The sequence below is a fragment of the Capricornis sumatraensis genome, chromosome 4 (assembly GCF_032405125.1).
Source record: "Capricornis sumatraensis isolate serow.1 chromosome 4, serow.2, whole genome shotgun sequence".
Lineage (NCBI taxonomy): Eukaryota > Metazoa > Chordata > Mammalia > Artiodactyla > Bovidae > Capricornis > Capricornis sumatraensis.
In genome coordinates this window covers 96,231,452-96,258,280 of record NC_091072.1, presented here as the reverse complement: position 1 = coordinate 96,258,280, position 26,829 = coordinate 96,231,452, and the positions used below count along the sequence as shown (strand labels likewise).

The 26,829-nt window shown below is 38.9% G+C and overlaps 1 protein-coding gene across 1 annotated transcript in view; it reads right to left on the bottom strand.

Moving 5' to 3' along the window:
• The window catches only part of TAFA2 (TAFA chemokine like family member 2), a 156,545-nt gene that overhangs the window by 5,063 nt on the left and 124,653 nt on the right, over positions 1 to 26,829 (bottom strand). The window contains exons 2-3 of the mRNA XM_068971452.1: positions 16,859 to 17,011; positions 15,673 to 15,797 (exon numbers count right to left, since the gene is read on the bottom strand). Coding sequence (XP_068827553.1) covers positions 15,673 to 15,797; positions 16,859 to 17,011 — 278 coding nt within the window. The remainder of the gene's footprint in view (positions 1 to 15,672; positions 15,798 to 16,858; positions 17,012 to 26,829) is intronic.

Below are 26,829 nucleotides of genomic sequence, written 5' to 3'. Positions count from 1 at the left end.
AAGTACAGTGATCATGCTTAAATACTATTACTTTGAATTATTTACCAGGTAAATTACTTATCTCCATTTCACTAAGGTATTTTGACTGATAAGACAGAGGAGTTCAGTCTTTTGTTCCATTTAGGACTTCAAATGATGGCATGAGGCCCACCCACAAAATGAAGGGTAATCTGCTTTACTCAAGTCCACCTAAATTTAAATCTCTCCTAAAAACAGCCTCATAGACGCCTTTAGGAATGACTATCTGATTTGAGTTCGTATAATAACTGTCCCTTGGAGAAGGCAATGGCACCCCACTCCAGTACTTTTGCCTGGAAAATCCCATGGACAGAGGAGCCTGGTAGGCTGTGGTCCATGGGGTCACGAAGAGTCAGACTGAGCGACTTCCCTTTCACTTTTCACTTTCATGCACTGGAGAAGGAAATGGCAACCTACTCCAGTGTTCTTGTCTGGAGAATCCCACGGACGGGGGAGCCTGGTGGGCTGCCATCTATGGGGTCACACAGAGTTGGACATGACTGAAGTGACTTAGCAGCAGTAGCAATAACTGTCCCTGGAGAGGACAATGGCACCCCACTCCAGTACTCTTGCCTGGAAAATCCCATGGACGGAGGAGCCTGGTGGGCTGCAGCCCATGGGGTCGCTACGAGTCAGACACGACTGGGTGACTTCACTTTCACTTTTCACTTTCATACATTGGAGAAGGAAATGGCAACCCACTCCAGTGTTCTTGCCTGGAGAATCCCAGGGATGGGGGAGCCCGGTGGGCTGCTGTCTATAGGGTCGCACAGAGTCGTACACGGCTGAAGCGACTTAGCAGCAGCAGTAACTGTCCCTAGTATTAGGAACTATGGAATGGAATATTCCAGAGATAAGAAATGCAAATTCAAATGAGCTATTACAGCTAGATCCAGATGCATTAGGTATTAAGTCATTACCCCTAAAATTGATCTTTTAGATACTGTAGTATGTCTTCCTTTAAACTGTGAAATCAGTTTTCCAATAATTTCTAACAATGAGAATACACCAATGTGTTGTGCCATGGCACTTGTAATTCCGTAAATGTGCTGTCCCCGTTGAAAATTAGGTAAAACAGTTTTGAGACCTGTGACTTCATGCAAAATGTAGCTTAAACCATTTAAGATTGCTGTCTCCTGGGGGTGGGGGTGACCTTGGAATTACCGGTGCTGATGAAATCTGTTTTTCTCTTCCCTCAAACACATACAGACACACACATACCTCCACAGAAACATCCCCCAAAATGTTTGACCGAATATCTTGGCACTATGGCCCAGACAAGTGTACATATAAGATTAACCATATACCAACTAATACCTTGCCCTTGACTTTCTGACTTTCTGAACACACAGTTCCTATACTTTACTGCCTTGTAATAATCAAGATCATGTGATGACTGAGCAACAGTTGCAATATTTCTTGAACTTCTTTCTGGTGGAACTTGAAAGGGACACTCTCAATGTGACCATTCTACTTGTAAAGCCTATAAAGTTGTGGCCATCATTTGCCTTTTGAGCAAGAATTATAGTGTCACTTCATGATGAGTTTGCAGAGCTCTGAATACTGAAGTGCTTAGGGGTGCCACCCTTGCACAGTCAAAAATCTGCACATACACAATTCCATATCCATAGATTCAACCAGTCATGGATCAGGTAGTATTACTGAAAAACATCGACATGAGTGGATCTATACAGTTGAAATCTCTGATGTTGAAGGGTCAACTGAACTTCTATCCTAGATATTTTTAATCTATTGATAACAAACACTTTTCTTTCATGTTACAATATCTTTGGTATAATATACAGTGATGAGATATAGTTTCACTGAATTAGGGTCTCCTTAGACCATTGCATATGTGAAATGTGAATTTGTCAAAAGTCACCATTAACCAAAAGCTTTATTCATAAGGGACTTCCCTTACAGCTCATACAAGAAATCATCAAGGTTATAATGCGGAGGCAGATAGTTCACATCTATATTATACATGCAGGGGTCCTCTCAACAAGTTGATTTCATTGCTGAAATTTAATCTCAAACAATGGTCAGCTGTCTGGCAGACATTTGCCTTCAGTAATCTCATAAATCGATCACACGTTGTAATTGAAGTTGGAGGCTGAGATTTCTAATCATGATACCTGTTTAAATTTATCTGTCAGCCAATGTGTCTGTTGAGAATATTCAATTTTATTTCAAGATAGAATAAAAGAATCTCAGTTATGAATCCTAGAAACAGGCTGACCAAATCAACTCTCTTCATGATTACTCAAACAGTCCTTTCTAGAATAGAGTGTTTTAAAGTTGCAAAACACATTGCATTTGATTATTTGCAAATATCCTTTGAAAGTGAATTTACACTGCCTGGTGTTATTTTGTCTGTCTGTCTGTCTCTCTTACTTCTAATGTTCCTTTAATAGGGCTAGAAAGAGAACAGGAGAGGCAAGGTAAAGGTAAAATATATTTGCCACCAGAAGAGAATCAGCAATAAAGAGTGAAGGTAAAATAGCCAACAGTAAACAGAACCTCAGCAGAACAGCCCTTTATTGACTCCAGGTTAATCCCATCGTAAATCATAGGAAGCCAACATCACAACTTAATAGGAGCAAAGCACAATAATACTGAGGCCACAGCAGCAAAAGGTACATTCAGCAGTAAATAATTCTTGTCTATAATAAGTTCAATATTAAGCATTATATAAATGGAATTCCCTATCTTAGTTATAAACTATAAAGATTTTGGCTTCTTTGCTTTAATTTGGCAATTTGAGTTTTATATCTTAGGTGACATTTTAACTGAAAGGCTGGTTTTGCTGTTAGTAACATGTTAAAGATTTTAAAATTCTTCTATAAGCTTGAAGCATTAATTGATATGCACAGTGTTATAAGGCTCCAATATTCTTTTCAGGCAGCAATTTTAAATTATTTTCCATTTAATTAGAGCTATTACTATGGTCCCATATACAAATCTTCCTCCTTCCCCTCTCTCATATTTTAAAACTAGCAGAAAATTTTTAAGTGATTTAAAAGTCTAATTCAGAAAGTACTCAGTGTTGTCTCTATGAATAGTTCATCAAGAGGAAAGAATCTAGTCGAAAAAGCATCCTAATGGATTTTCATTTTCGTATAGTAGTAGAATACCAGGTGGAAAACAATGAAATCAAATCTTGACATCACAGAACATAATATTTTCATTGTGCTTAGTCACTATCTATTAAGGAGACAAATTATTTAGTAATTTGCATTTGAATGGTCTAAAAACTTGTTGTCCATGTGTTTTAGGAAGGTTATAGGCCAGCAACATTAAACTGCCCATGCACTCCAGTGGCATCTATATGAATCTCTGTCCTACCACTTTTGTACATGAAAGTGATTTATTGACTTTCTCTCCAATTGAACGTGAACTCGGACAGCAAAGGTTCATGATTTTTTTTTTTTTTAATTTGAATCCCCAAAGTCTACCACACCATCAGGCTCAGTGCCACATAACAGACCTACAATTGACCTTTACAGACTGAATGAACAAAAGAATGGATAAGCCTCCCTTAAATAGAGTAAGTTAGTTCTGCTAAAGGGAGTCATACTCTTATTTTAAAAATGTTTCTAACACTCCTTTCTGTTTTAAATAGATGCATATTCTGCAGTGTTTACAATGTGTCACCAATGACACCATCCAACTAGGAGTCTGGTATTAAGATTATGATAGTAAGTAATATTTAGCTGACAGATCAAGAACTTCCAGTATTTCTTTCAAATATCACACCCAGAAAGAAACTTGAAGACGATATAGTCTGTCTGTAGTTTCTATGTCCTTGTTGGATCAGCTGATGGCCCTATCTCTCTGGAACTGGAACTCTCCCATTCTGTGTTCTCTTGGAATCGCTCTCTTGGTTTTCTGAGCTCTCTGTCCACACTTCATGTTCCTTAGCAAGTACCTTATACATTGCCAGCTAAAATGTCATTGATGCTCTTCCCTTTCAACATATTCTTTTTAGGAGAGCCTTCTTAGTTAATTATTTCAACACCATCTAGGTACGATCGGACTTCCCTGGTGGCTCAGATGGTATAGAATCAGCCTGCAATGAGGGAGACCCAGGTTCGATCCCTGGGTGGGGAAGATCCCGTGAAAAAGGGAATGGCCACCCACTCCAGTATTCTTGCCTTGAGTATTCCATGGACAGTGGAGCCTGGTGGGCTGCAGTGCATGGGGTCTCCACAGAGGTGGACACGACTGAGTGACTAACACTTTCACTTCAAGGATGATCATTCTTAGACTTCTATCTTGATTTCTAGGGCTATATAGTGAACTATCCACTCAATATCTCCACTCCACTGTGTCTTTATCAATTAGTATTACCAAACAGGTTAAGCCAGAAATACAGTGAGAGAATTTTCTCTCAGGAGCCTCTTATATTCAGCTAGTTACCAAGCCTTGCTGATTTTCCTTTCCACTCCTGGACACCCTCGGTGTATCACTTTTTTTTTCCCTTAGTTCAAGACTGTTATCCTTATCTCAGTTCCCTACAATTCACCACTGTAGCCAAACAGACTTTGTAAAGTGTAAATCAGACCCTTCTCCTTTACTATTTAAGGTTCTTCAGTGGTTCACCATTGCTTAGAGAATAACACCCACTTCTTTTAGCATGGCAGTTAAAAGGCCATTGTGATTCCCTTTTCAGGGGTCCCATCACACAGATGAAATTACCCCATGAGCTGATTTTAATCCTAGGAGTAAGACATGCTCCTCTATGCCTCCCCGGCTTTGCATAAGCTATTTTGTGTTTGTTGTAGTAAAATGAACTAGTTAACTCTGAATTTATGCTTATCCTTTTAAGTCACAGATTGATGACCTCCAGAAATGAGGAACTTACCATTTCTCAAGGCAACCCATTCAACATCACCTTGAGCTGACACCAGGAGAGTTATTCCTTGCCCCTAATTATATTCTCTGTAGTCACACAGAACAAGTCTAATGTTTTTCTTTTGCATGTTATATCTTCAAAAAACTTAAAAACTATTGCTCCTAGTACTTCTATTCTCTAAGGGAAATAGCTACAAAATCCTTTACATAAACTTCTTTTTTCTCGCTCACTGAAAGTTGGTGTCCAGAATTTTATGGGTACCACAGATGAGGTCTAACCATTATAGAGTTAAGCTCAACCCTGCTTTCGTACACCTCAAACCAACTGGCCATTATTAGAGGTAGTCTGTGAAGAGGGGGATGGGATTCACTCTCATCCAAGAGAGTCTGCACAAAGCATTTGGAATTCTGAGCTTCAGGGAAATTTTACCATATTCTCCAAAGAAAATAAAAGTGGATCTGAAATCATTGATTCAGGCATTTAAATTTCATAGAAAATGTGTGGGGAGTAGTGGGAAAGAGCCATTGGAGAATGCATTCAGGAAAGGTTATATTTCTAATAGAGGGGTTGTTATACACCACAGAAAAGAAAAAGGCATAGAGATGCTTCAACTTCCTGTTCTCTTCTCCCAAGTCCTAGGACGTACTGTTCTTCTTTGATTGTGCTCAGTCATGTCCAACTCTTTGTGACACCATGGACTGTAGTCCACCAGGCCCCTCCCTCCATGGAATTCTCCAGGCAATTATACTGAGTGACTTGCCCTATCCTTCTCCAGGGAATCTTCCCAATCCAGGGATCAAACCCATGTTTCCTGCTTTGCAGGTGGATTCTTTACCACTGAGCCACAAGGGAAGTCCCCCAGGAATACTTAACTTTGAACAAATAGCAAGCTCCTTAATATTAAAAATAAATCTCTGACATAGTTTTAGCCCTCACATAACAGACAGGAATACTGTTTAGGCAGTAGCCTAAAGATATAAACCTCATAGTGCTAATGAAATTTTATGATGCCTGAACTAGATTCCCATTACAATGTGCAAATATTCACAACTAATTATAAGATTATAAGCACAATATTCAGAGTAACGCCTACAAAAAATACCTGGCACAAGTACTGTAGAAGCATTTAAATCTTATAGGAACTTCAAAACACTCATGTGTTGTCCATTTCTCATTTCAATTGTAAAAATATAGGCCAAGTTTTTTTTTCTTAGAATATATTTCCTGATGATTTATTTGTTAAAGGTCTTTGCAATAATTTCTAATAGCTATCTTAATAAATAACAATGGAACCACTCTTGGCTCTTTTAAATTATTATTAAGTAAGTAAGCAGCTCTTAAATTTAAAATACTAGGTTTAAAATGTCATTTTTAGTAGTGGTACTTCTTGGACACCTAGCTTGGTATTCCCCTACCCTTAGACTCAAATCTAATTGAGGAAAAAAACATTCTGTCCACATCTCTTTTAAAACCTTAATATTACAGTAATTACAGACTTGCTTAAATGCTTCTTTCAAACGTCTGTGTCATTTGAGATTTTAAATCTCCAGTATGAATTTCACTCAATTTCTCCATTTTTTTTTACCATGATAAAAAAAATTTTACCTACTCTTCTTAATAAATATCAAATTTAAGAAGTTATGCTTAAATTTCTACTAAATAACCTAGATTTAGTGGGTATTAATGTAAAACAAAGTCTGTTCTCCCCACAGTTCTCCCCAACTCACCTAATGTCAAATTCCACATTCTATTTGCTCGAGACAAAAATTAAAGTCAATACTGACTTGCCTCATATTACCTTTCTAATCAAAATGTGACCACTTGCCCTTGCTCACTCCCCTCAGGCACACTAACATCATTGCTATCTCTTGAATATGATATTCCCAGAGGAGCTTCCATGGCAGGTATTTTGTGCTTTTTCTTCCCTTTACCTGAAAGGCATGGCCTCTAGATGGTCATGTGACTGGTCCTCGCATCTCCTTTGAGACTGCAGTATGCAGAATGCAATCCCTTGGCTCAGCACTCTCCATTTCTCCTCCCTGCTTTCCTTTTTCCCATGGCATCTACCACCATCTAATATATACTTTACTCATTTATCTTTATTTTGTCTCTGCATGTCTGATAAGGAGAATTCTAAAGATATACTCCCAAGATTCCTGTCCCCTAGGTATTCAAAGAAACACTAATCTTAGTACTTCTGTGAGGGGACTCTGCTAGGTAATTAAAGTTGCTAATCAGCTATCACTTCTTGGGAAATAGATGGGGAAACAGTGGAAACAGTGTCAGACTTTATTTCTGGGGGCTCCAAAATCACTGCACATGGAGACTGCAGCCATGAAATTAAAACACACTTACTCCTTGGAAGAAAAGTTATAACCAACCTAGAAAGCATATTGAAAAGCAGAGACATTACTTTGCCAACAAAGGTCCGTCTAGTCAAGGCTATGGTTTTTCCAGTGGTCATGTATGGATGTGAGAGTTGGACTGTGAAGAAAGCTGAGCACCAAAGAATTGATGCTTTTGAAGTGTGGCATTGGAGAAGACTCTTGAGAGTCCCTTGGACTGCAAGGAGATCCAACCAGTCCATTCTGAAGGAGATCAGCCCTGGGGGTTCTTTGGAAGGAATGATGCTAAAGCTGAAACTCCAGTACTTTGGCCACCTCATGTGAAAAGTTGACTCACTGGAAAAGACTCTGATGCTGGGAGGGAGGAAGCAGGAGGAAAAGGGGACAACAGAGGATGAGATGGCTGGATGGCATCACCGACTCGATGGACATGAGTTTGAGTGAACTCCGGGAGATGGTGATGGACAGGGAGGCATGGCATGCTGCGATTCATGGGGTCGCAAAGAGTTGGACACGACTGAGCGACTGAACTGAACTGAACCTTAAAATAGGGTGATCATCCTGGACTATCTGGGTGGGATGAATGTAATCACTTGAGTTTTTAAAAGCCAAAGAGTCAGAGGAGAAATGGGGGAATAAGGACATCAGAGAGATTCAAAGTGTGAGAAAGACTCAATGCACCCTGGCTGGCTTGATGATGAAGGAGGCAATGTGATAGAGAAAGCAGGTATTCTAACGGAGGTAAGAGAGGCTTCCAGATGCCAGCTGCAGGGGGATAGAAACCTAATTCCTGCCTCTACAAGGAACCAAACTGCCAATGACCTGAATGGGCTTGGAAGCAGATTTTCCCTTAGAGCCTCCAGGAAAAAAAACACAGCCCTTTTTGGAAAAGATGAAGCACCCATTGGTTTGAACCTTGTGAAACACAGAGCAGAGAAACAGCCAGGCATGGAAGTTGGACCTACAGATTAGTAATGGATGTTGCTTCCCGTCACTAAGTTTGCTAAGGCAACAGTAAAAAACCAACAGCCCTATAAGAATCTAGGCCCTATGAGGCCAGGGATCCAGTCTGTTTTCCCCTGAGCTGTGCTATGAAAAAAGAAAAGCGACGGTGTTAGTTGCTCAGTCATGTCTGATTCTTTGTGAACCCATGGACTGTTGCCTTCCAGAATCCTCTGTCCATGGAATTTTCCACACAAGAATACTGGAGTGGGTAGCCATTCCCTTCTCTAGTGGATCTTCCCGACCCAGGGATTGAACCTTGGTCTCTTGCATTGCAGGCAGATTCTTTACCATCTGAGCCAACATGCACTAGAACCTAGAATAATACCTGACAATAAAAGACAATAAATACTTACTAAATTGAAGAGCAGATACAGTATACACATTCTTTCCCAGGAAAAATATATTTTACAAACCTTGTGCAATTTTTACCCCAAAATATTGACTAAAAATATTTAAAATATAAAACATGAACTGACTTGAAAACTGTCTACTCAATAGCTTGTATCTTTGCAAGTCAGCAGTGGCTATCACTTCCATGCAGCCAACACAAGAAGCAGTCAAATACCACTTCTAAAGTCATAGTTTTCAACTTGCATGTTGAAACATATTGTTGGGTTATAAAAATCAATTTATGGGGTTGATGAAGAGAGGGAAGAATGAAGGAAAGAAGAAGGAAGGAAGGAAATAAAACACAAAAATCAGAATATGAGTGTGTGTGTGTGTGTTAGGGTGGGTGTTGTATATATCTTGGATCATAATGTAAGATGTATTTCTTACTTAGGTCCCATTAAAATAATTGAAAACTACAGCCCTAAAGAGTCATCATGATCTGTCATGGATGGACACGGACAAGAATGCAATTCAGGCCCTGGTCAGATGTGAGATAAAGACAAAAGAATGATGAATGTGTCTGTTAGAAAGGGCTGATCAAAAAAAGACCATACTACCTTAAGTCTATGTTAAATTCACAAGTCAAGAAGGGAGCTTGTGATTGAATAATTCACACAAATTGCACCACCTTAAGGTGAGAAAATGAACCTTTCTTCTCTTGCTGTGTTCTTGCCTTGCCTTGGACCTGGAGTTGCTCCCCTGGACATCACTCAGACCCACTAACTGAGAATCATCAAGTCTTGGTATAAAATCAGGCAGCATCTGGAAAGGGGTGACTTGAGGATTTAATCAGCCAAGCACCCTAAATTGCTATTTCTTTTCTCCCTTAGAGAGAGAGGATGAAAAACCTAACACTTATTTATCTTCTGATATCAGCCAGTTATTAGTGTCATATAAATTTAGCTGGAAAAGAAGTTAGAAATGTCCTTGGCACAAGGAATCAAAGAATAAATGGTGGTTAGAAGAATCTGAAATTGAATCTAGATCAATATTCTTTTTTTTTGCAGATGAGGAAGCTGAATTACAGGCTTATGTTATCCCTATTATTATACAATGTTATTCTTGACTTAAGTTTACCAGTAGATTCCAATGTTTATTGTTGCTGCTGCTGCTGCTAAGTCGCTTCAGTCATGTCTGACTCTGCGACCCCATAAACAGCAGCCCTCCAGGCTCCCCTATCCCTGGGATTCTCCAGGCAAGAGTACTGGAGTGGGCTGCCATTGCCTTCTCCGAATGTTTACTGTTAGTGATCTGCATATGCATAGCAAAAGAATAATGCAATTGTATACTACTTTTTCCCCTACTCAAGGGCATATTCCTGGTGGGCAGGCAACATGCTATATATATATACACATATATATCTTTGTGCTCTAGTTAGTAACTACTGTAGTTGGGGAAATTTAATAAGATAATACCTTCAATGTATTTAGCAGAGTACCCAAGCATACTTTAAGAGTTAAGTAAATATTTTCATATTTGATTTTGTTGCTTTGATTATAATATTTTTACTATAGAATATTTAGGTATTTTGGGGGCTCCAAAATCACTGCAGATGGTGACTGTAGCCATGAAATTAAAAGACACTAACTCCTTGGAAGAAAAGTTATGACCAACCTAGATAGCATGTTGAAAAGCAGAGACATTACTTTGCCAACTAAAGTCCATCTAGTCAAGGCTATGGTTTTTCCAGTGGTCACGTATGGATGTGAGAGTTGGACTGTGAAGAAAGCTGAGCACCAAAGAATTGATGCTTTTGAAGTGTGGTGTTGGAGAAGACTCTTGAGAGTCCCTTGGACTGCAAGGAGATCCAACCAGTCCATTTGGAAGGAGATCAGCCCTGAGATTTCTTTGGAAGGAATGATGCTAAAGCTGAAACTCCAGTACTTTGGCCACCTCATGCAAAGAGTTGACTCATTGGAAAAGACTCTGAAGCTGGGAGGGATGGGAGGCAGGAGGAGAAGGGGACGACAGAGGATGAGATGGCTGGATGGCATCACCGACTCGATGGATGCAAGTCTGAGTGAACTCTGGGAGTTGGTGATGGACAGGGAGGCCTGGCGTGCTGCGATTCATCGGGTTGCAGAGTCGGACACGACTGAGCAACTGAACTGAACTGATTTAAGTATAGGAAATTTTTAATATTTGCTGATTCTCACTGAATTACACAACAAAGTAAAATCATGTTTTATACCCTTAAAATCCATTATGTTTGAAGGGACGTTAAAAAATTAGAGTTCTTATCTGTTTAAGGCATTTAAAGTAAATGAGTAAAGATGAAAGAATTCCAATTAGTTAAAAATTACTCAGAAAATGTCTTGTTAGGCATATGAGGACTTATGATAAGATAATATCTTTAATGAAAATATAAAACTCTTCTATAATATCAAGTCAAGTTCACTTATCCTTAGGTAAGAAACAGACCTCAGAGCTGTGTGACCACTGATGTTTGGAATCTGTACCAATGCTGAAGGGCTGTAAATCCTAAAATTAGAATGTGACTCCTTTTAGGAGATATTCCACAGAGAAAGAATATCCAAACATTAAAAGAAATGAACCACAGTCTATTTTTTCTGAGGATTCCAACAATGTTATTAAAGTTTTTTTTTTTTTCTCAACTCTTACATGTTCTGTAGCACCTTTCCCCTCTGCTACTTTTCTATTCTATAATTAGCAGATAATTATGTGCTCTTTCACAGTGGAAAGACTATTCTTTTATTAATGACTCTTTGAAAAGTTCTTTATTATTTATCTTTGAAAGTGTTTGAAATCAAAAGTCTTTCATGGCTCTTTTCTTTTTAACTTAGGAGTTCTTTAAAGTAATACACTAGATGCTTACAGATGTTGTATGCAGTCATTAAGTTTTACCTTTAGGCGAGAAGTAGGGCTTGGGAAACAAATGTTGCATCCTCCTTTCTCTGCAGATTAAATGTCTGAGGTTTTGAAGAGCATGTATGCAAAATATTGATGCTCCAACAAGGCCTGTCTATGCTATGCCTTTTCCCCTTGTTAGGACAAACAGAAAATGGGTTATAACAATAAGCTTCCTGAATCTAGTACAAAGACAGAAGGAGGATATAATTAGCATTTATGGGAAGTACAATGTAAGTTCCAAATTAGTCTTAAATGAGGAATTCACCCAGCCCCTGATCTGTAGTCAATTCTGGAAAGTATCATACGTCTCTGCTGAGGCCAAGCAAGCCTCATTGATGTTTTTGGCTGACTGCTTTTCTTCTAACATTAAATTTACCAGAGCACTCCAGATTGGATATGGGCAATTATGAGGGAGGGTGTACGTTATCGCAAATTTTAATCATTTCTTGAGCCATTTTGCTTGCAGTGTAATCCCACAAGATCAACATATTCTGCATAAGAAACCCAAATGGCTTTTGGCTGAGAGCAGCTCTTCAGTTACTTTATAACCTATTCCTGCTTAACTTCTAGACGCTCCTATTTGTGGCTAGGGCCTGCCAAATCAGGGCCTCAGGGGCTTGTTGGCTCCCCAGTCATGGCTACCTTATCCAAGTGGATAGTAATACCAGTGGTTAGAACAGTGATCAGATTTCTTCTCAGCACTATTGCTGCTACCTACCTCTATCCAACACTTTCACTATGGGTAAAGTAATGTGCCAGAACTGTTTCAAGAATTTTTCTTATCTCCTATACCTTTGGGGCTATTTCAACAGAGATGGCAGAACAATAACAATCTGATGACCTTGGGAACTTTTCTTCTTTGGGGCTTCAGGGAAATTCACCCATGTTGTTGTGTAAGCCAAACTCACATTCATAATTTAACATCGTTTTGCCCAGCCATTTGAAATGCCATGATGCTCCTTTAGGTGAAAACATCTAAGTAGCTTCATTTTCACCAGCAATCTTTTTACTTGTGAAGCAAAAAATTAAAATAATTTACTTTGGTTGTATAATGAAGAAGCTCCTTCTCTTAAGCCTCTTATTTTCTCTTATATATAATGATTTTTCCTTTTTAAATGAGAATCAAAGACTCTCAGGCTTGGGAGGAATTATTAAAACATAATTTAATACAAACACCCACTGTTTCATGAAACCTTTCGACAGTGTCTTCCAGGAGGTTTTACAGCTGTTCTCCAGGGCAAAAGAGATGATGGAAAAATAAAAAGGGCAATCCACTGTAAGTGGATTAGTTATATAAACTTATAACTAAAATAAACCAGAGGATCTAGATGTGTCTTCCCTACTCACAAGTTCTCAGTCTTTATCCATCTTGTTTAATTACACTAGGAAGAATTTGTGAAGAGACTCAATTTTAACTTTGAACTCTTGAGAATATGGCCAAACAGGGAGTAAAGCAACACTTCTGAAACAATTAATTACGAGAATTTAGATCGCATGGTACCGACCTTTTCATTTCAGTGATCTGAAAAGCTAAAAATATTTTTAAAGGTCTGCTTGAACAGAATGATAGTAAATTTTAATAATAGTTACATAAGTTAAATGATCTAGTATAAACTATGGGTTCAGAGGTTAGGTTCTGTAATAAAAAATGTATAGTTTGAACCCTAACTTCTTATTAATTAGCTATATGACCTTGAGAAGTCACTTAATATTTTAAAGCTTTGGTTTACTCAGCTGTATAAAGGAGATAATATTACCTTTTTTACCAGGCTATTAAGAGGATTAAATGAGCTAATTCACATGAAGCACGTTTTCAGTATATGGCATATGTTTTACATATCTAATAAATGTTAGCTTCATCTTTATCCACTCATTTAATAAAAACAGAACTTTTACTGGAGCATGGCTGCTTTACACTGCTGTGTCAGCTCCTACTGCACAGCAAAGTGAATCAGCCATACATATACATGCATCCCCTCGACTTCTTTCCCATTTAGGTCACCAGAGAGCACGAATAGAGTTCTCTGTGCTATATATAGAGTATGTTCTCATTAATTATCTGTTTTATACATAGTATTCATACATATGTCAATCTCAGTCTCCCAATTCACTCTACCTCCATCCCCCACCATTCCTCCTTGGTATCCATGTGTTCTCTACATATGTCTCTATTTCTGCTTTGCAAACAAGATAATCATACCAGTTTTTAAAACTCTCCACATATGTGTTAATGTACAATATTTGTTTTTCTCTTTCTGACTTACTTTACTCTGTATGGCAATCTTCAGGTCCATTCAAAACTCTGCCTATGTAAACTTAAAAATTTTTGCACAGCAAAAGGAAACCATAAACAAAACGAAAAGACAACCCTCAGAATGGGAGAAAATATTTGCAAATGAAACACCTGACAAAGGATTAACCTCCAAAATATACAAACAGCTCATGTAGTTCAGTATCAAAAAATCAACCCATTCAAAACTGGACTGGAGACCTAAACAGATATTTCTCCAAAGACGACATGCAGATGGCCAACAAGCACATGAAAATATGCTCAAAATCACTAATTACTGGAGAAACACAGATCAAAACTACAATGAGATATCCCATCACACCAGTCGGAATAGCCATCATCAAAAAAATCTACGAACAATAAATGCTGGAGAAGATGTGGAGAAAAGGGAATCCTCTTGCACTGTTGGTAGGAATGTAAAAGATACAGACGCTATGGAGAATAGCACAGAAATTCCTTAGAAAACTAAAACCAGAGCTACCATATGATTCAACAATCCTGCTCCTGGGATGTACACAGAGAAAACCATAATTCAAGCAGGTACATGCACCCGTGTTCACTGCAGCACTATTTCCAATAATCAGGATATGGAAGCAACCTAGATGTCCATAAATAAGAGGAACAGATAAAGCAGCAGCTGTGGTACATATATACAAAGGAATATTACTCAGCCATAAAAAGGAATAAAACCATAGACGTTAGAGGAATCACTACTTTAAAAAAAACTGTTTCATAATCAAATCTTCACTCATTTCCATGAGTGTTATTTTAGACTAAGGATTAATAATTAGGGGGGGGCGGATTTTCATGCTATAAGTAGCTTATAAGGAAGTTTGATATTGCTAGAATGATTTTAACAAATCGGTATGGATTATATCATGTGCCAACTGAATAATACAATTATTCTAATTAACTGATCATGCCCTCCATGGTTTTAGAAAGGAGTGTCAGCATTTAACTGACAAGTTAGAGTCATAAATCATTTGACAAAATATAAAGTTATTATTTATTATAAACTTGGTTACTTTTGTGTATGTCTGAATACACAGAAAATACACTAAAGATATTATTTAACATTATATCTCATGGGATTTTAAATTAATCCTCTTGAATATGTCTGGACAAGATTAAAAAAAAAAAAAAAGAAACTGCTACTGTTAAATAATACCCTAAGTTAACTAGTCTCTAGTTTTATGTTACTTTTTATAAAGCATTATTATCTTCTAGTCCCCAGTTATCCAATTCTAAGCAATAGTCAGCTTTCCCTTCAGAGCAAAAAGCAAAATAAGACAGAACTTTCATCTGCTGATTCCACAAAGAATTTAAATTCTGCCAGTCTAGAAGATCCATTGGAGGTAATTAGAAAATCAAAGAATAAAAGTATTTTTCACTTCTCCCCAGAAATCAGTCATTGCAAGGTGAAATACATTTTGATCCAGAAATTAGGGAGGTCAGAAGAATTACTTTCATAAAAATGAAAGAATATTAACTAGGAAATGTTTATTGAGTCATAAATAAATTCTCCTTTTTTTTCAGGGTTTTTCAGATTACTATCCATCAGAAGAATGAGAGATTAGGGTCACCTCCCCAGCATTTAACATGCATCCTCTGGCAGGGGTGGGGGTCGGTTCACATTACTGTGAGTATCTCATCAAGGAATAAACAGTATTTAATTATTAGATAACATGACAGTTGTTGGCAACCTACAGATATTATTCTGAGTGAAACAAAAACGTGGTATGAAGAAATGAATTAGGGAGAAAATGAGGGAATAATGTACTGTACCAGGGAAAACTGTACCCTCTCAATCCTACAACCACTTAAAGAGGTCACTGCACATGCTCCATGCTCTATGAATTCAGCGATCTTTTACTTTCACAGACTGACTGTCCACTTACCCTAGTTGTTTTCACTTTATTCCCGGAGGAACAGCTCCATCCTTTCCGATCTGGAAGAACTTTACATTCCTCTCCTTCAAGACATGGTTGCATATGGCACCACCATTTTTGTTCCACTATGGAAGCTATAGGAGATTAAAAAAAAAAAGCAACTCAAGATTTTCTATTCGGGCTTGTTAATTCTCTGGGTGTGCATGCTTTTTTGTTTGTTTGTTTTTGGTCCAAAGGGAATAAACTTTTCTAGATTTTCTGACTAAAATATTTTTAATTTTTAAAAATTTTATTGTGATAAGAATACCTAAAAGTTTAAGAGCGTAGATCTCATGTTCAGTGTATAATACAGTATTGTTAAAGATAGGCACATTTTTGAAGGGTTTTTCATATAAACACATAGGTTTCATGGAAATTAGCATATTAGAAACAAATTATGTGAATGTATTCATGTGCTGATTTACATAAACATATAAGAAATTGAGTCTATGACCAGTTTAGAATCAATATTTTAGAATCAATGTAATATCTCCCCCAAGTAGACTAAATTCAGGAAGGCATTCAAATTGATGTCTTTTTTTTAACTATGGGCAGTAACAATCATTGCAAAGAATGCATCATGAAAATATATGAGCCCTTAACAAAATATTATTTATGATCACATCAATTACACAGATCCACATAAATATTTATATCCTATTAGGTGAATCCTCCAAGAAAGAAATTAACATTTTGATGAACCTCTATAAAAATATTTCATGTGACTTCTATCCACAACTAAACATTCATTCATATGTATGATGTTTATTTTTTCATTAAGAACCATCCATGGGTTTAAGGACCCAAACTATTTTAATTATCAATTTTTATATTGCCTTTTCCAATTAATTTACACACACAAACAATACACACTGGCTCTCCACTGGCAAATCAGTATTTCATGGTATCAAAGTAAGAAGTACACGGACTTCTTGGAACCTCATTATAGTGCCTTTTGCTACAAGACTGCACAAGTCCTTAGACCTTTATTCAGTGGTTTTTAAATTTCAGAATGCTCTTCAAATGATCTTGTGCCAACCATATGATTGATGGTGAGGCCCCCCAGGATGAACCCCAGAATTGAGAATCACAGTGAGATTCCAGTTCTATGCAGTCCCCAGTTACACTATCACAAGAGCAATGGAAGAAGCCTCACCATCCACACAAGATGGAGCTGCTCGTGTGGTGCCCGCCACCTGCCCAGGGAAACAGGAGCACTTGACTGTTTGTGACCGTTCTTCTATCTTGTTCTTATTACAGCATCTGTGGAGTGCCACCACTTCGCAAGTGCCCGTTTTAACATGGTGAGCTGCACACAGAAAAACAAAAGATGAGACAACACTGAGAAAGCTTTGGATACTTCCCCCCTTTTTTAATTAGAAGTGCATTAAATATAGCTCTATAAAGGGTCTACCATGCATAAAACTAGAAATACAATGATGCTGACTCCATAATGCAGATTTGATTTCTTTGCTAAATGTGGTAGGACCATTTCTATCAGTAAATGCTTGGTGAAGCAGGAACAATTAGTGGCTAGATTAGAATGAGCTGTTAGAACAGTCTGAAATATAGAGGCAATATGTGGTGCCATCAAAAACATATTTATTTGCATGTGGCCTTTTTTTTTTTACACCTTTTTGTTCAACATGTTGATCAAAGTAGGGTAATTCCATAGACAAAGTGCGCTCTATTGGGGCTGAGATGAGCCTTATTGTCAAAGTGGGTGGGTTGATAAAGGTGATAGTCTTTAGGCTACACTCTGTCAGGTTATGGCTTAGAGTCAGGAAGGGAATTTCTTTTCAGAAATTAGGACGTCTGAGGGTGGGAACCCACCTCTTCAGGATTCTTCTCCTCAGTTTTCTTGGAAATGAACTAACTGGGTGATTTTTTAAATTGCTGCCATTTTCCTGAAAGTTCCATCCAGTTTCAAGACCCACAGATCATTCCTGTCAATTTTGCCTGAGGGAACAACTGCCACCAAATGGCAACAACCACAGCCAGAATGTGGACGGACTTATATCTACGCAGGCAAAATCCAGTCCAGTGAGCTGTGAGGCTCCATTAGCCATTTTGTCAGCCTCACAGTAAGGTTACCTAGTTGTTTAGGTGATTGACACTTTTGGACCTCACTCATCATATTAGGATATGGTTCAAGTTTGCCTTCATTGTTTCTTTTTCCCCAGCATGTCTTCTTCAAAGTAGTAACCTTACTGTGAAACGATAAACCAAAAGTTCCATCTGCTAGAAATAAAAAACAGCTTAAAATCAAACATTTGTTGAAATGTTACGTTTTCAGAAATTTTAAAGCATGTGATTGCTATAAAAACAGAGATTTAAATAGAAAAGTAGGACATCTGAAGTTATTTAATGTTATAAACAAATTAAGACCCATTTTGTAAATGAGGTTAGGACATCATGCATTTATATTAATCTTCCCCTTAGAGATGGGGAACCACTGAGCAGGGACTCAGGTTAGATTGTTTAGATTTTTCTTGTGAGAACAGATCACATTCACTGTCCAGCTCCTTCCCTATGTGAGACCAAGAGACTCAGGTGTAGCTTTGACACATAATCCTCAAAAGAATTTGCAAGAAGCAGGTACCATTTCCAATGTCATGAAGGTTTTTCTGCCATGGTATATACAAACAGGGATTTCTCTGTGTGTGCTTCAAGCAGAAGGCTATCTTTACAAAAGGTAAAAACTTGAAAGCCAAATTTCTGTTCCTTGTGCTCTAGACAATATTCTCTTAGCTAATAATGATTCAGTTTCTCTCAATTTATTGAATGCTTTATGTAATAAGCAAGTCAAAATACTGCTTTCTACACTGAACCTCCCTTATTCCCTTTTCTTATTGGAGTATAATTGCTTTACAATGTTGTTAATTTCTGCTGTACAACAACGCAGATAAGCTATATGCATATGTATACCTCCTTCCTCTTGCACCTCCCTCCTAACCCACTATCCCGCCCTCTAGGTCACCACAGAGCTCTGGGCTGAGCTCCCTGCACTATCAGCAGGTTCCCACTAGCTATCTGTTTCACACATGGTAGCGTCAGTCAGTTCAGCTGCTCAGTCGTGTCTGACTCTTTGCCACCCCATGAACTGCAGCATGCCAGGCTTCCCTGTCCATCACCAATTCCCAGAGTGTACCCAAACTCATGTCCATTGAGTCGGTGATGCCATCCAGCCATCTCATCCTCTGTCGTCCCCTTCTCCTCCCACCCTCAATCTTTCCCAGTATCAGGGTCTTTTCAGGCTCTTTGCATCAGGTGGCCAAAGTATTGGAGTTTCAGCTTCAACATCAGTCCTTCCAGTGATCAGTCCCTTCCATGGTAGTGTAAGTCAGTCCTAATCTCCCAATTCATCCCACCTTTTCCTTCCCCTCCTGTGTACACACGTCTGTTCTCTATATCTGTGTCTCTATTCCTGCTATGAAAATAGGCTCATCTGTACCATTTTTATAGATTCCACATATATATGTTAATAAACGATATTTTTTTTCTCTTTCTGACTTACTTCACTCTGTATGACAGACTTTAATTGAGTTACTACCACATATCTGAGATGGTTCTGAGTAATGGGGATGCAACAATGCATAAGATGGATAGAGACCTGCCCTCGGAGCACTCATATACCTCTGGAGAAAGCGAATAATCCTTAGGGACTAATGATTAAGTAAGCCAACAGTGGATTTTCTAGCTCCTTAAAAGAGATGCAATAGGGTAATGTGATAGAGAGTAGCCAAACAGCAAGGGAAGGCAGAATTGTATGAGAGTCTCAGGGAGGACCTCTCTGAGAAGGTAATCTGAATGATGACCTGAGTGATGAGAAAGGAAGCCTCCATGATGAAGAGCTAAGAAAGGAATAAGTTTCCAAAGAGATGGAGCAGCAAATGACATGGTTCTGAAATGGGGAAATGTGGGCTGTGTTCTCAAGACAGCAAGATGACCAGTGTGGCTGCACCGTGGTGGAACAGCTGCGAGGCTGAGGACAGTGTGTCAGAAACAGAGGGAAATGGCTTATGGGCAGGTGTGCCACAGTAAAGAGGTGGAATTTTTTTCTCATTTCAAGACAAAGCCTTTGAGTGGATGTGTTATCTCTGAGTTTGATCCCTAGGTTAGGAAGATCCCCTGGAGAAGGGAATGGCAACCCACTCCAGTAATTTTGTCTGGAGAATTCCATGGACAGAGGAGCGTGGCAAGGCTACAGTCCATGGGGTCACAAAGAGTCAGGCAGGTCATCTCATTAATGCTTTAGGAGTTTACTCAGGCCACTCTTTAGAGAAAAGACTGAAGAAAGCAAGAGTGGAAGCAGGGATACTAATCATGAAGGGGCTACAGGAGTTCAGGAGATGAAGGATGGGACACAAACTAGACTAAGGGCTGGGATGAAGTACCAGATGAGGACGTATTTCAGGGTAGAGTTGGTTTGAATGGATTGAATGTGAGCTGTGAGGGAAAGAAGAGTTAAAGATCATTTTTAAGCTTGTCCTGAGGAATTAAAAGTTGGTGGTTCTGGAAGATAGAGGAGGCCTGGGAAAAAGGTGTTTGTTAAGAGTTGGGTTGGGTTAGAATTACTGTGCTTCTGTTTTGAATTTGTTAAGTCTGAGAGTCCTATAAGACACTGGAGCAGAGGTGTAAATCAGGCAGCATCATTTATACAATGGGGTTTAGGAAAGAGATCTGGACTGCAGATACACACTTAAAGGTGATATTTAAAGTCATACACTGACTAATTACCATGAAAAGACTACTGATAGAGAAGCAGAGAACTAATAGTCTAGAACCTAATTCTAGAATTGGGGAGTGGAACATGAAGTAAGAGGAAAAGTACATGAGACAAAGGCATGGAAAACCAAAGACTACACTGTTTCAAGAAACACAGATCGGTCAGTTATGTCAAATGCTGCTGAAAGCTTTAATAAATAAAGCAAAATAATTGTCTACTAAAGCAGTAATATGGTACAGCAGTTCAAACAGAGCCTCCAAAACCAGAGTGCATGTGTGTGAAGTCGTTTCAGTCGTGTCCAACTCTTTGAGACCCTATGGACTACGGCCCATCAGGCTCCTTTGTCCATGGGATTCTCCAGGCAAGAAGTAGCTGGGTTCACGTCTGCTGCTGCTGCTGCTAAGTCGCTTCAGTCGTGTCTCACTCTGCGACCCCATGGACTGCAGCCTACCAGGTTCACATCTAAGCGCCTCTAAATAGTAGTGCGACCTTGCCCAAGTCAGCAACTATCTCTGGTTAGCATTTTTCATATCTAAAAGATGAATATTAATAGCACCATCTTCATATGATTGGTTAGAGGATTAAATGAGTTAATATGTACAAAGTATTTAGAGCATTCCCTGCCTCATAGCAGGCACTCTGTGTTAGCTATTATTAGCACTTGATCCAGATGAAAATCATTTAATGGCATGATGGAGATAAAAGCATGATTAAAGTAAGTTTATTAGATAATGAGATGCAAAACTGTAGACAATTATAAAAATTTCTTTCAAGGAGTTTTTCTGTAAAGGGAAAAAGGAAATGAAGCAGTAGTTGGAATGAGTCTAAGGGTCAGGGAAATTTTTTTAATGGATGCCATAAAAGCATGCTTGCTAGCTGCAATAATCCAACAGAAAAAGAAAATAACAATAAAGGAGAGAAAATGGGTAATTTTAAAAAGACTGTTCTTGAAAGGGGAAAAAAACGAATTGAGATTCAGGGCATGTGGTGGAGTTGGTGTTAGATTCATGTGGGGACATTTAATCCATTTTAACAAGAGTGAAGGTGGAATGCGTGAACTTAGGTAGGTGTGAGCTGTTTAGGTGGTTAGAAGATAATGCAGTTTCATATCTGATGTCATCTCATTTGCTATGAAATATGAGAGATGTTTGAGAAAAAAAGAACATGAAATATGTATTTCAAAGAGGAAGAATAAATTTACTGGGAAGGAGTAGTTGGAATGCCTGGCAGGGAGCTGGCTGATGGACAAGGTAAACCATAGAGGACACAGTGGGATGAATGGAGGGGTGGGATTACAGCACAAAACGGAAATAAACATCTGGGGGATGACACACTATTCGGGATGCTTGGACCTCCAAGAGGGATGATGGGATGTGTCCTGCAAGTCTTTGAGTGGAAGCCAGAGACAAGAGATTATTAGGGTTTCTTAATATAGTGATGCCAGGAGGCAGAGCACTGAGCTGAGACAGCTTCAGGGAGAGCTGGATGTTGGCTCAGTTCTCTCTCACAGAACCACAGAAGATAGGCGCACACAGTGAGGTTCCGCGGGTCCCTACCCTGAGAAAAGAAGCACCATTTCAGCATTTCCCACCAGGGCCATTTTATCATCTTCATCATACGGAGATTTCATCATAAGTTGGAAAAGAATTGGTGAAAAACCTGCATCTGGTTTCCCCTTCCCAATGTCAAAATTCTTTTATACTTTGCCTGACAAGAAAAACTGTACTTCACCCCATTAATTACATTTAGATGTGGTGATAGAACTTGCTTTGGCCAATGAAATGAAAACTAGACTTATGAGCAAAAGCAAATGATATCAGTCTGTGAGGACATTTTAATAGTATTCATTCACCAGATTTCTCCCCACCAGCCAGAGCAACAAATTTTACAGAAATTACTTAGCAACTGAGCACAAGAAAGGGATAATTAATTTTTTTTAAAATAGAATAGATGGTAGGTAGGTAGGTTGATGATGAAGACTATATCAACCTCAGTCCCCAAGTGAAGAGACACGAAACAGAGTCCCCACCAACCACATGGACATAAGAGTGAGAAATAAACCATAAAGTAACACAAGGCTCTAAAATTTGATGGCTTGTTAATATCACAAAACAGCCTACCCGGACAACACAGTAGTACTTTCTACTGCTTCCTAGGTTGTTCAACAGGATATATATATACAAATGCATTGGTGAGTGGATAAGTCAGTAAAGAATGATATCTCAAAACCAGATCATTCTAGGGCATTGAGTCAATGAATGAATATATACAAGAAAATGCTGTTTAGATATTTATATCATTAAATGAATTGTAATAAATTATTCCCAATTGGATAATGCTGGCTAAATTCAGTATGTCAGGGCTTTGGTTGAAGAAAGTGTGCTTCTTTCTTCTTTGAGGAGAAAAAAGGTGAAATGGTGCCCAAATGGTATGAGGAGAAAGATAAGGTTGGAGCTGCACTGAGAAGAAGAGAGGCATGTTTCCCTTCAGAGAAGATGGGACTAAATGTTAAGGGATTCATAATAAAGGTAACCTGGAAGACCAAGCCTCACAGACCCACAGGTTTTCTGCCTATGAATAAAGTGCACAGACACACAGATTGTTTCCTTGTTAGAAGTGGGATTTTGTAAAACAAACAAATAAACTCTATCAATCTTGTTCTTTTTATTAAAAATTAAAGTTGTAAAGCTTTTTTCAGGGGAATTAGAAAGGGATCAGAGAAGGAAATGGCAACCCACTCCAGTATTCTTTTTTTTTTTTTTTTTTACTTTATTTTACTTTACAATACTGTATTGGTTTTGCCATACATTGACATGAATCAGCCACGGGTGTACATGAGTTCCCAATCCTGAACCCCCCTCCCACCTCCCACCCCATATCATCTCTCTGGATCATCCCCGTGCACCAGCCCCAAGCATCCTGTATCCTGTATCGAACATAGACTGGCGATTTGTTTCTTACATGATAGTATACATGTTTCAGTGCCATTCTCCCAAATCATCCCACCCTCTCCCTCTCCCTCAGAGTCCAAAAGTCCATTCTATACATCTGTGTCTCTTTTGCTGTGAGCAACCTAGATAGCATATTCAAAAGCAGAGACATTACTTTGCCAACTAAGGTCCGCCTAGTCAAGGCTATGGTTTTTCCAGTAGTCACGTACGGATGTGAGAGTTGGACTGTGAAGAAGGCTGAGCGCCGAAGAATTGATGTTTTTGAAGTGTGGTGTTGGAGAAGACTCTTGAGAGTCCCTTGGACTGCAAGGAGATCCAGCCAGTCATTCCACTGCTGGGCATACACACCAAGGAAACCAGAATTGAAAGAGACACATGTACCCCAATGTTCACTCCAGTATTCTTGCCTGGGAAGCGGACAGAGTAGCCTGGTGGGACTGGAGAACTTCGGGTCACAAAGAGTCAGACATGACTTAGTAACTGAGCACAAGAAAGGATAGTTACTTTTTAAAAAATGGAATAGATGGTAGGCATATAAATAGGTAGATGTGGAAGGATGGATGGAGGGATGGAGAATCCTACACTCAAAGAGTTTGAAGACATGGGTAGGGAGAATATTGCCTGTTCAATATTTTTATATATGCCAGTTAATATGGTAAACAAAATGAAATACTTCAAAACAGACAAGTGAATCTTCTAGCAAAATTTCATTCACCTAAGCATGGCACCTGTCTCCTGAGAAACCTGTATGCAGGTCAAGAAGCAACAGTTAGAACCCTTTATGGAACAATTGATTAGTTCAGGATTGAGAAAGGAGTATGGCAGGGCTGTCTGTTTCACCCTGTTTTATTTAACCTATAGGCTGAGGACATCACGAGAAATGCCAGGCTGGATGAGATACAAGCTGGAATCAAGACAGGTGAAATAAACATCAACAACCTCAGATATACAGATGATACCACTCTAATGGCAGAAAGCAAAGATGAACTAAAGAACCTCCTGATGAGGGTGAAGGAGGAGAGTGAAAGAGCCAGTTTAAAACTACATATTAAAAAAAAACTAAGATCATGGCACTCTGCCCCATTACTTCATGGCAAATAGAAGGGGAAAGCCTGGAAGTAAGGACAGATTTCCTCTTCTTGGGCTCTAAAATCACTGCAGATGGTGACTGAAGCCATGAAATCAGAAGACAATTGTTTCTCGGCAGGAAAGCTATGATGAACTTAGACAGTGTGTTGAAAAGCAGACACATTATTCTGCCAACAAAAGTCCGTACAGTCAAGAGTATGGTTTTCCCAGTGGTCACGTATGGTTGTGAGAGCTAGACTGTAAAAAAGGCAGAGCGCCAAAGAATTGATGCCTTTGAACTGTGGTGCTGCAGAGGACTCCTGAGAGTCCTTTGGACTGCAAGGAGGTCAAACAAGTCGATCTTAAGGGAAATCAACACTGAATACTCATTGGAAGGACTGATGCTGAAGCTCCAGTACTTTGGTCACCTGATGCAAACAGCCAGCTCACTGGAAAAGTCCCTGACGCTGGGAAAGACTGAGGGCAGAAGAAACAGAGGGCATCAGAGGATTAGATGGCTAGATGGCATCACCAATGCAACGGACATGAACTTGGGCAAACTTCAGGAGATGGTGAGGGACAGGAGGCCAGGTATGCTGCAGTCCATGGGGTCACAAAGAGTCGGACACAACTGTGCAACCGAACAACAAAAAGCATTGCATAGGTGTTCACATATATAATTCTTATTTTTCTGCTATATAACTTAACTTCTTACATCAAATTCTTGTAGACAAAGGCTAATTTTTCATGTAAACTGCTCAGTATGTGGTACATGTTTAATAAACAGTAAACAAGTAATAAGAAGGTAAAACTAATTTCTGTTGTTTTCCTTTAAAAGCTTAATGACTATAAAAAATTAAAGCAGTTACTAGAATTCTCTACACAGAGTCGGGCAGAGCTCATGATAAACTAATCTAGTCAAATATTAGGCCTTTCCAAATTAACAAAATAGACTTCACAAACAATCAGTTAGCATCATGCTAAAATGATGCAAGACCCCCTGGAGAAGATTTAAATGAAAAAAGAACCACCAATTTCCTTGATGTCATAACCCCAAGTCACAAAAGATAAAACAACAACAACAACAACACCTCACATCTTTCTGCTACATTCTCCTCCCTGGACATAAAGCAGAGCACAAAATGTTGCCTCTTACGTTTTTGTGAAATGACACTAGACACACATAGGCTTAATTCCTATGAAAACAGGAATACCAAGTCTTGCCCAGCTCTAATTGTTGCCTGCCAAGATTATTCTTGCCACCTCTTATTAACAAATATCTTCTGCTTCTGTTAGGTCCTTACCATTTCTGTCCTTTATCATGCCTATCCTTGCAGGAGATTTTCCCTTGATATCACAAGTTTTTTTGAAGATATCTCTCTTCTTTCCCATTCTATTGTTTTCCTCTAATTCTTTGCATTGTACACTTAAGAAGGCAGTTCAAAGCCTCCAAAACCAGAGATCATCTGAATTAAATTTGCCCATTCCCATTGATTTGAGTTCACTGATTCCTAAGATGCCAGTGTTCACTCTTCCCAATCTCTTTCTTGACCACATCCAATTTACATTAATTCATGTACCTAACATTCCAGGTTTCATTATGATATCATTCTTTACAGGATCGGACTTTCTTTTCACCATCAGACACATCCACAACTAAAAGTCATTTCCACTTTGGCCCAGCCTCTTCATTCTTTCTGGAGCTATTTCTCCAGTCTTCCCCAGCAGCATATTGAACACCTTTCAAATTGGGCGGGTGTGGGGGGTGGGGCTCATCTTCCAGTGTCATATCTTTTTGCCTTTTCCTACTGTTCATGGGGCAAGAATACTGGAGTGATTTGCCATTCCCTCCTCCAGTGAATCACATTCTGTCAGATCATGTATCATCAAGGGAATATCCTATGCAAGGAGGGGCACAATAAGGGACAGAAATGATAAGGACCTAAGAAGAAGCAGACAAGATTAAGAGGAGGTGAAAAAAATATACAGAAGACCTATACAAAAAAAGGTCATAATGACCTGGATAACCACCATAGTGTGATCACTCACCTAATCAGACATCCTGGAGTGTGAAGTCAAGTGGGTCTTAGGAAGCATTACTATTGAATAAAGCTAATGGAGGTGATGGAATTCCAGCTTAGCTATTTCAAATCCTAAAAGATGATGCTGTTAAAGTACTGTAGTCAATATGCCAGCAAATTTGGAAAATTCAGCAGTGGCCACAGGACTGGAAAAGGTCAGTTTTCATTTCAACCCCAAAGAAGAGCAATGCCAAAGAATGCTCAAACTACCACACAATTGTGCTCATTTCACATGCTAGCAAGGTAATCCTCAAAATGCTTCTAGCTAGGCTTGAGCAATACCTGAATGGAGAAATTC